General features: G+C 49.8%; 1 protein-coding gene across 1 annotated transcript; it reads left to right on the top strand.

The window, feature by feature from the left end:
• Positions 1-1,448: 1,448 nt before the first annotated feature.
• On the top strand, positions 1,449-7,327 carry FZD4 (frizzled class receptor 4). Its single transcript, XM_059817406.1, has 2 exons — positions 1,449-1,613; positions 2,753-7,327. The coding sequence occupies exons 1-2, from the start codon at positions 1,482-1,484 to the stop codon at positions 4,079-4,081; spliced, it is 1,461 nt and encodes a 486-aa protein (XP_059673389.1). The 5' UTR covers positions 1,449-1,481; the 3' UTR covers positions 4,082-7,327.
• The last annotated feature ends 3,575 nt before the right edge of the window (positions 7,328-10,902 follow it).

Genomic DNA, 10,902 nt, shown 5'->3' with positions numbered 1-10,902 from the left:
GCTGTGATTTACAATCTGGGGCCCGGAAAGGAGCCGTTGGTCAGCGCTGCCTTGGTCTGTTAGTCTTAGTCTTAGTCCAGCAACGCAGCCAGGAGACGTCGGGGAGAAGCGAAGGCCCCGAGGTGCGTACGGAGGCACAGCTGCGCGCGGCAGACATGCTCAGCAGCACATGCACATGCCACACACCATACACAGGCAGTAAGAGGTCACTTAACTGGGGCTTTACAAACATTTTCAAAGAAGTGCTTTACAAACAATTCATTAATAGATGACATATTTTTGCTAAAGGCACAACCAGCTCAACCAGATTTTATTACAGGTGTAAATAATACTGAGAGAATTTAAGCACGAGCCTCATTTGTCTGCTTTTAGTCCCTCCTCCCGCTGACACGTTAGAGGTCTGCTTAATCATCCAGCCCTTTCCCCCCAAATTCACAAACGCTTCATCCACACTTAGTTATTTTACAGAGGTTTATACAAATGCCAGGAGGTACCTAGCAGTGCCCTACAGGTTTCTTGGCCCCAATGAAAATAAAGCAACGCTAAAACCCAGCTGTAAGCCAGCGGCCAGCGGTGCAATTTAACTCATTAGGAAGAAAAGGCGGCAGCTGAGAAAGCCACCCTGGACATTTTTAACCGCGCCGTGAAGAAGAGTGCCCTGGGCTGTGAGAAGATAGGCTAGAAGTGAGGGCAGGACCAGGGTGAAATGGGCCCCAACATACGTGCGGGGGTCTCAGCCTCTCAGCCCACCCTGTCCCTGGGGAGCTGGACTTGGGTGCCATGGGGAGCCCCTGGGACCCGCACCCACGCTGGGGAGGCATGGTGGGGACGCTGGGGATGGCGGGGATGTCTCCCAGTGGCGCCAGGCCCGCGGGAGGGGTGGAAGGAGGTACCTGTTGTGGGGAGAGGGGGCACGCACAGGGCTCCCGGGGTGTTTCAGAGGGACAAGGACGGGGGGTGCAGGTAGGGGGGCCCCAGCGAGGAGAAGAGGGGGGGCCCCTGCCAGGGGTGGCGGGACGCAGCCGGGGAGACGAGCGCTTCTCGGGGGTGGGGATGCGGGTCGGGGCTCCGCAGGGCGCGGGGGCACTCCGCGGTGGCGGCTGCCGGGGGGACGCCCCCCTGTCCCCCCCGAGGGGCGCCGCGGCGGGCCGGGCTCCCGGGGCGGGGGCGGCGGCGCTGGGAGGGCGCGGGGAGGCGCCGTCCCTCCCCTGGGCAGTTTCTCGGCTCGGCTCTTTAACAGCAGAGCCGCCCCCGGCCCCTCCCCGTTGGAGCCGGCCCGTGCGGCACGGCGCGGCCGGGGCCGGGGCCGGGGCCGGAGCCGGGGCCGGGGCCGGTGGGGCGCTGCTCGGGCCATGGCGGGGGGCGGCGGGGGGGCGGCCGGCTGTGCCCGGCTGCTGGCCGTGCTGCTGGCGGGGCTGCTCGGCGGGGCGCGGGGCTTCGGCGACGAGGAGGAGCGGCGCTGCGACGCCATCCGCATCGCCATGTGCCAGAACCTGGGCTACAATGTCACCAAGATGCCCAACCTGGTGGGACACGAGCTGCAGGCGGACGCGGAGCTGCAGCTCACCACCTTCACCCCCCTCATCCAGTACGGCTGCTCCAGCCAGCTCCAGGTGGGTTGGGGGCCCCCGGGGTCCCCTTCGTGCGGGGCGGGGGGCGGGGGGCTGTGCGGTGCCCGGTCCGGCGGCCGCCCCCGTCCCCATCCCCTCGGCTCAGGCCGACAGCGAGAACCACCCGCCGCGCAGCGCCCTTCCCGGCCGGCTGCGCGGAGCGCGGCTCAGCCCGGGCGGAGGTGCGGAGGGCGCCGCGGGCAGCGCAGCGCAGCGCAGCCCCGGGAGGGCGGCGGGTTGGCCCGGCGGGTTGGCCCGGCGGCGGGGAGCGGCGCGGCGCGGTCCTCCGCTCCCGCCCGGGGAAGCCGGGGCTCCCGGAGCCCTGCCGGGGCGCTGCCCGCCGCTTCGGCTGTACCCGAGGGGCTGCGCCCCTCTTAAACGCGAGGGCAGCGGAGCGGGCTGCTGGGAGCCGCTGGCTGCCGGGGAGCTCCTCCCGGAGCTTCCCCCCAGGAGTTTCTTTCCCAGGCGAACGGCAGGATCCTCGTCTTGTCCTCCCCACGGGCGTGGGTTTCATCAAACAAAAACCAGCTTGTTTCTTGGGGCAGAGTTCCCGAATTAGCACGCGATCCCGTTACGCCGTCGCGTCGCAGAATTGCCATTATTCCAAAGCCGAGAAAACGAGAATATTTTATTACCGTTGTAAATACGTGCGTGACCCTATGGTAAAAGACATCCTTCTAGGAGGATCGTGAACCAAAGTAACTCAATAAATGCCTTTTCTTCTGTTTGCTTGTTAGCTGTAATATCCAGGCAGTGCCTAGAATAAATATATGTATTTGTTTAATCCGCTTCAGTTCGGTTTTTTGCTTTCCTCATTGCACCCTTGAGGTTTAGATCTGGCTAAATCCCACTCGCTGTATTGAAACTGATGAACTAAATTTACATGGAGCTAATCTAGGGAGTAAAATGTTCAAGCTTTGGCTTCGGACCACATTTGAACTGAAAGAAGACAACACTTTTAGGGGTTTTGTTTCCTTCTTTGTTTGTATTGTTCCTGGTTTATTTGTTTTATGCCGCTTCCTGTTTTTAAGGCAAAGGACCAAATATTAACTGCTAAAAAAGGCAAAAAAAGAAAACTTGTTATATTTTGACCTGTTTAATTTTCCCCTAACCCGCTTGTGGTTTCTGTTTCTCTCCTCCAGTTCTTCCTTTGTTCGGTCTATGTCCCGATGTGCACAGAGAAGATTAACATCCCCATAGGTCCCTGCGGTGGCATGTGCCTCTCTGTCAAAAGAAGATGCGAACCCGTTTTAAAAGAATTTGGATTTGCCTGGCCAGACAGCCTCAACTGCAGCAAATTCCCACCCCAGAATGATCACAACCACATGTGCATGGAGGGCCCAGGAGACGAAGAGGTTCCCCTTCACAGCAAGACCTCCTTGCAGCCTGGAGAGGAGTGCCACAGCATGGGATCTAACTCGGATCAGTACATCTGGGTGAAGAGAAGCTTGAGCTGCGTCCTGAAGTGCGGCTACGACGCTGGTCTCTACAGCAGGTCGGCTAAGGAGTTCACAGATATCTGGATGGCCGTGTGGGCCAGTCTTTGCTTCATCTCAACTGCCTTCACGGTCCTGACCTTCCTGATTGATTCATCCAGATTTTCCTACCCGGAGCGCCCAATCATATTTTTGAGCATGTGCTACAATATTTATAGCATTGCTTATATTGTGAGGCTAACTGTGGGCCGGGAAAGGATATCCTGTGATTTTGAAGAGGCAGCAGAACCTGTTCTTATCCAAGAAGGTCTTAAGAACACAGGATGTGCTATAATTTTCTTGCTGATGTATTTTTTCGGGATGGCTAGCTCCATCTGGTGGGTTATTCTCACATTGACGTGGTTTCTGGCTGCAGGACTCAAGTGGGGCCATGAAGCTATAGAAATGCACAGCTCTTATTTCCATATTGCAGCCTGGGCTATCCCCGCGGTGAAGACCATCGTCATTTTGATTATGAGACTGGTAGACGCAGACGAGCTCACCGGTCTGTGCTATGTTGGGAACCAGAACCTAGATGCGCTGACAGGCTTTGTCGTCGCTCCGCTTTTTACCTACCTGGTCATTGGGACTTTATTCATTGCAGCGGGACTGGTGGCCTTATTTAAAATCAGGTCTAATCTTCAGAAAGATGGAACTAAAACCGACAAACTGGAAAGGCTAATGGTCAAAATCGGTGTCTTTTCAGTGCTGTACACTGTCCCAGCAACGTGTGTCATCGCCTGTTACTTCTATGAAATCTCCAACTGGGCTGTTTTCCGCTATTCAGCAGATGATTCCAATATGGCAGTGGAAATGCTCAAAATCTTCATGTCCCTCCTGGTTGGTATTACATCAGGTATGTGGATCTGGTCAGCCAAAACTCTGCACACGTGGCAGAAGTGCTCAAACAGACTGGTGAACTCAGGGAAGGTGAAACGGGAGAAAAGAGCAGACGGTTGGGTGAAACCTGGGAAAGGGAACGAGACTGTGGTATGAGAAAAGGACAACACCCCGATGGTCTGACTGCTCTCCTGTGAAGGACTGATTGTGTGTAAGCATTGCCGTGTAAATGTTGGGAGTAGAGTAGGGAAACGGTTACACAACCTGTCTCTGGGGGATGGGAAAAAAAAGCCTTAAAGAATAAACAGCAAAAAGGTCATGCTGCAGATACAATAGCCATAAACCATGCTGCCCAAAATAGGAAAGCCCAGGGAGGCTTTAAAAGCTGTGAAATATCCAAACACGTTATCTTTCTTTTTTTTAAAGCAGGATGCAATATACTGAAGTCTTTAGAAGCTGAGGGACTGTAGCCCACAGCTATGGATGTTGTTTTCTTTTCAACATCTTATAGCTGATGGAGGAAGGGCGGTCTGGGGCCAAATTCTGGGCTGATCTGGGGTCCAGTTATCGGAAGATGGAGCACCCAGGACCTCAGTTAGATGTCTTCTTTCCAAGTTCAGCATCGTGAAGGAAGAACCTGCCGAGGGTTGTGTCTTCATGCCCTGGGGAGTTCTGTTGCTCCCATATGCTGCACAAGTCAGCCAAGGATCAGGTCTTCCAGCAAATACCAGGTGGACTTTCCAGGTCTGAGAGTTACCCATGATGAGTAGGATTTAGTGAGGTATTAGTGAGGATGATTCTTTAAGTCATCTGATGGTCTAAAAATAATTTCGACTCATTTACTGTCTGTAACCTGGTCTGAATTGAGAGTTGACTCTGCCTTGAGCAGGAATTTGGACCTCCCTAGATCCCTTCCCACCGAGTTATTCTGTGGTTCAATCAATATTTCTAATTTTTTAAAAGCTTTACTCAAGGCCATTGTCAAAAGCAGAGGAGTCAGTGAGAGCTGGGAAACTGTGTATGGTCTTCTGCATCGATTATCGTTATCTGCCTGCCTCCATTCCTGTCCCTTCAGGTGCTCCTGCTATTTCTAGCAGACTACTTTATTCTGCTGCATTTAATAGCTTTAAATAAAGTCTTACATTAGAGTGTTCCTTCCTCCAGGAAAGAGAAAAATGAGTTGAGGGTCTCTTCAAACAATGCCAGTTTTCTTCAAGTAAACTTATCTGTCTCTCTCTGGAGACCCATTACATGAAGCAATTACGTCTTAATATATTTCATTCAGTGCGATGGTATCTCTGCAGATGCCAGTCTGGGGAGAAGCGAAACGTTAAGTTCCTTGGCAACTTCATGTTCACACAGATTAGTTGTATAATAATCTGTGTCAGTTACAATTAAAAGAACATTCTCAGCCCATGACATAGCAGTACAGCTGACTGCCTCGCGATGATGCTCCAGTTGCTCACTAACAGCTATGGAGATTTTTTTTAACGTATATTTACATCCAGAATGTGAGCAGGCATTCAGTCCTCAGGAACGACAAGAGACATTTCCAGTTTTTGTAAAGGGATCCCGAGAGAAGAGATCCAACTTCTTGGTGAATAATGTTGTTTCATAGCAACTGTCGAGTTTTCTTATCCTTTTGTTTGAGGAGGCATCGGCTTGTGCTCGTGGGTAGCTCGAACCTTGTGTCAGGGGCTTGTTTGGCTAATAAGAAAGGTGATGCAAATAGAAAGAGCCCAGAAGTACTTAAGAGAACACTATTCTGATAGTCTATCCCTTTGAAGGGCCTTCGGTTTTGTCTGTGTGCCCTAAGCTTTTGCTCAATTTGTTTGTGTGGAACCTGGTGAGCTGCGGAGCATCCCCCCAGTGTCCCAACTTGCACGACCTTCGAGGGCAGCTGAGAACAGGCACTGCTTTATTACAGTCCTCACTTTTCGTACAGGTGCCCCATGTGCTTCCCAAACCACAATTCATTCCAGCTCTGGCCGTGAGCACTAATCTGTCCCAGAAGCGTGTATTGTTTCAATGTCAATGTTGAAACATGTGCTAGAGCACTTTTTTTTTAAAAAAGAAACCCAAACCCCAAACAAACCCTAATTGCAGTCTTTGCGGTTGGGCTCCCTCTCCAGCAGAACAAGTGACAACTTGACACATTCTGCTCAAGACACACAAGCATTGTCTTGGCCAACGCCGCATACCAGCCGAGCCTTTTCATCCTCTCCATAAAGTCTTTCGCTATTAGTGTTGTGTTTGGATCTGGTTATTCCTCTGTGGACAAGGAGTTCTGCAATTAGGAAATCTTCAGATGGCCGAGCTTCTCCATCGTGTGATCTTTCTCCTGGCGCAGAAAGGGATGTAAAGTCAGCACCTATGTGTTGACTTTGAAGGGGTGAGGACGCAGTAGGAGCCTTGTCTTTTAACCGAGTATCAGTCTGTGCCAAGGTGTCATGTTCACTCAAGTGTCCTTCACTCTGAAATGGTTTGGATACTCTCCTGGCTGATGCGACCCATGTTTGACCCGATTGATTCAATAAACAGCATTTTTAACCATGCTATGTACACGGAAGCGAATGTTAAGTAGTCTCTTGATACCAGATTCCTGCATCGCTGCCTGTGACCCCGTGGACTGTGACAGACAGATGTCCCCGCTGATTTGAGATGTTGGAAGTGAGTCGGATGAGGATAGCACTGCATAGCCCTACAAGGGACACGGGGGGGGATGTTCCATTAAAGAGTGTGAGGGACTCAAATACTATGAGGAGGAGGTGGGCTGGGGAGAGACACCAGCTGCTCTTCCTGAAGGAACATCTTTCCCGAACATTTGGGGGGACATTGTACCAACCCAAAGCGAAATTAGCTGTTACAGCGATGAAACTGTTCCATACATGTATTCATCCACGTGGATTTACCTTGCTCCGCTTCGGGGCTGTGTGAGTGGGGAAGTCACAGCAGATAGCCTAAAACCCGGCAGTTGTGAAGAGTGGGTATCTGCAACTCGTATGTTCTCTCGTTTCAACGTCGTTATGAATTTAAAGCCAAAAAATGTGTGACTAATCCTGTCTCGGAAGTGCAGTTGCTGCGGTTCTACAACTAGAAACTTTGCAGCAGTTCCCTTCCTCGTGCAGTCCCTGCTCTCCTCTCCCCCCCTCCCCGGCATGTGCTCTTCTCACTGCAGGTTTTGGAAGCATCTGCTGGAGAGGTACAAGCTTAGCTCTTACATTAAACAGACAAGTTAGCTCCTTTTTCTGAATTTTAAGGAAATAGACACTGATTACTTTGGGGTGTACAGAAAATATATCTCCTTTGATGTATGTACTGTAAATTTCTAATTTATCACTGTAAAAAAAACCAAAAACTTTGCTATTTAATTTTTATATCAAAATAAAATTTTAACCTCTGTGGATAACTAAGGTATTCCTGGCAGCCCTCACCTTTTTGGTGAGTTTGTTTCTTAAATTGGCTTCATCATTTGTGGAAGTACTTTTTTCCCCTGAAGGAAGAAGGACCGAAATGCTCACGCTGCGGTGAATGGATGCTCCAAATGGGTTAATCCGGCACGGTTTGGATCTCAACGTGGGTTGTGACAAATAACTGAGAACAAAACATCATTGGGCAAGGGTGAAAGTACGTGCATGCTTCAGGGCTTGCACAGGGGGTGGACAGAAAGCCTTGCAAAGATGGCTCACGGGTCCTGGGTGCTGGCTGGGGATGCAGCTGGAGCTTTGGACCTGTCTGAGCATGTCCCCAGATCCCAACGGGAGTGCGAAGATGGAAACACAACCATCCGCTGCTGTGGTGTGGCTCCGGGGGAGAGCAGAGCCTCCTGTAAGGGTCCTTTTTATTTCATGTATTATGGAATACGTGCATCCGTAAGATGCACTGAGCGTTCAGATCTGGGCCATATGCTGGAGGAGGGCAGTGTAACCACCTGTGTGTTGAGTGTGTGAGAACTGTTAGCGGCTTTTGGAAGGGGCAAATTCTGCTCTTAGTGATACACTTGAAATGGGCTCACTCCTATGTATAATTTCAGCCCGTCAGAGAACGGATTCAATTGATTGTCTACATTTTCTTGCAATGTTTTTTTAAAAAAATTAAGCTTATTAATGCTCCACTTATTCTTCATTCCTTTTTATAATTTCTGTTCACAGGATGCACGGTGGCAGCGAGGAGTTCCTTCTTTTTGTGTACATCCCTCACCAGTTTCTCTGACACTGATAGTACAGTTTGTGATATTAGTCATCATCTAAACCTACTTAATCATCTCCATCATGGAGCATTCTGTGTGCGGGATTACATGATTAGCATAATATTATTCTAATAAGAACCTAAATGAGACTAGAGTGGATAATAGGATGTGCTATACAGAAGACAGTAGGAATTATCACCTGTGTATCTGTAGCTAATCAAGTTTCGAAGAGCAGCATCTAAACCTGGTAATTAGAGTGATTTGCTCATGCCTGTGGCAGCTCATCACTGTAATGTTCTCAGGTTGGTGATTAATGAGAGCTCTGACTTGAAACTTATAATTAGGAGTCTTTAATATAGCTACAGTTAAATGTAACAAACATAAAAGAAAAGAGCTTCGTCGTCGGGGCTGTTCACACCACCTTAGAACCTCAGGCATAATACATGAGATGGTGTTGGCTGCTCCCGGTCTCTCTGATGGCCACTTGTCCTTATGCTCGTCCCCCACATCAGGCATCTCAGAGCATCACCGGTGAACTGACAGTGGATTGCTGTAGTGGCTCCGAACGGGGGACAACCTCCCGAGCCACTGGGATGGAGGGGAGTATGCAGCTGTATATAAAACTCACAAAAAAATAGCCTTTATCAGGACTTTTTGTGGTTGCTTTCCTATTTAGGCTTGGGTTTTTTTCCTTGGTTTGTTGTTTTTGTCTTGTTTTTTTAAAGCTGTCTTTAAAGAGAGCAAATGTTAAGAACTTCATAGTGAAGGAGACCAGGGTTCTGCTGCCAGAAGTCAGGAGCATCCTAAGCTCCAGTAATGCAAAAATGTGGTATTGTGAGACTCCGGCTTCAGTGCCGGAGTTTCCACCACCCGCCCTCGGTCCTCAGCCACTCGTTCCCATAACTGCATTGCATTTCAGCTCCTTCTTCATTTTACCGTTGCAATTATTTGCAGCACTGCTGCACAGCAGATCAGCAAAAAGATCTGGGTTAAAGATCACCGTCAGAGTTTTTGCTTTGTTTTATGCTGAAGGTTATTTTTAACTTGGATCGTGTCAGTGATCTGGTTTATGTGGCAGCCCACCAAGAGCTGTACTGGCACAGCAAGGCAGCATGAACTGCTGGGGGAGCAGGGCTCTGGCTTGCATTGCCTTGGCTCCTGCAGGCATCAAGAGCTGCTCCCCAAGCCCTGTTGCACCATCATCCCCATCGGGCCAGAGCTGCGTCTGCCTGCAGGGACGCAGGAATGGGTGAGAGACAAGCGGCAACTACCCAAGCACTTCCAGCTTCCCCAGCCTCTGCTAAAACAGCAAAGCCTTTGGTGGGGCTGTTGGTAAGTCCTTAAGTTTGATGCTTTGCCTGGGATGATCGAGTCCAGCTTTGACCTGCTCACCCGTAGGTGACAGTCCCATTGCACAGCCGTGTACCAGCCGTGTCACTGATGCTCCATAGTGCCCTTTCTCACAGAATCACAGAATCACTAAGGTTGGAAAAGACCTGTAAGATCATCAAGTCCAACCATCAACTAACACCACCATGCCCATTAAACCGTGTCCCACAATGCCTCATCCACACCTTCCTTTTTGGCACACTTGGGCTAATTGGCTCATGATATAAGCCGGGAGTTTGCAGCCTCTGCCTCAGCCTAGGGACAGTTCAACCAGACTGACAAATATTAATGTAGTTCAAGTGCGAAGTGGAGCATCTCTTCATGCTTGCAAATGCAACACCGGCTGCAACGGTGGCGAGGCAGAGCACGGTCCAGGCTGGAGCTGCGTTGCGCCATCCTCCTGCTGCCCCTCGCCAAGAAGCACAGAGGAGAGGATGGGTGCAGATCAGGCAGCTCCCAGCTGATGCTGAGCTGGTACAGTAGATCCCGTATCACTAGTATTTCCTGCAGCTGGGAAACAATTTCTGGCCAGAAGTCCTGTGCATCCTGGCAGACTCCAGCTGTTGTAACAGCTTTATGTTGTTAACAACCAGATGTTTTGTTTTATGCTCTGGGAACAGCCTACCAAACAGTCACCGCAGGGCTGGAAGAGCACAAAGGTGGCTTAGAGAGTAGCGGCAGCAGACGAGGACTCACGTGCTAAGGTATCACTGAGAAACTGCTGTTCTGTTTTCCTATTTTTTTGGGAAAGCGGGGACCTTCCGTGTGCCAGATGTTAGGTACAACACCAGAGGAAACAGGTTAAGTTCCAAACTCAAATATTATTGCACTGCAAAGTTTGCTGTGATTTGTAACTTTTGATTTTGTTGCTGTGTTTGCTTGCCAGAAGCAAAAGTGCTGATTAATTAGAACCACTTCAGCAGGATCAGGGAAGGGAGACTTACCTTTAATTTTGTCCATTTTAAAATTAATGGTTTAAAACATTTGAAAAAAAGAACAATTACCCATGGCTTGTCAATACACTGGCGAGATAAAGATCTTCATTTTATATTTCCATCAGCATTTAGCTAGTTTCCTGCCTGGTTGTCTCATTTCCTGAGCTTACCCTGAGGAAGGAAAAAACATCCTTCCTGCAAAATAGATGCAAATCATTTGACAATCTCTTCTACAATGTTAAAGTTGAAAACTTTATTATGCGGAGAAACAGTCTGGCATTAAATGATGCAATGGATGAAGTGAAGTTTTTTCTTCCGAAGCAACTCAAAGACGGTCTCACTCAAGTACTTGGTAAGGGATGATAAGCGGAGTGCCATGGAAAAGCAGGAATTGAGTCTTTTCAGGGATTTTTCTTGCATTTTTGGGTCTTTTGCTTTGCAGCAAGGAGTGGCTGACATCTAGC

This window comes from Gavia stellata, chromosome 1 (genome assembly GCF_030936135.1).
Source record: "Gavia stellata isolate bGavSte3 chromosome 1, bGavSte3.hap2, whole genome shotgun sequence".
NCBI classification, from domain to species: Eukaryota; Metazoa; Chordata; class Aves; order Gaviiformes; family Gaviidae; genus Gavia; species Gavia stellata.
This window is presented reverse-complemented; position numbering and strand designations above follow the sequence as displayed.

Coding starts and splice junctions, on each gene's coding strand:
- FZD4 (XM_059817406.1), top strand. CDS start 1,482: ATGTGCCAGAACCTGGGCTACAATGTCACCAAGATGCCCAACCTGGTG. Junction 1,614..2,752: donor GCTGCTCCAGCCAGCTCCAG/GTGGGTTGGGGG, acceptor TCTCTCCTCCAG/TTCTTCCTTTGTTCGGTCTA.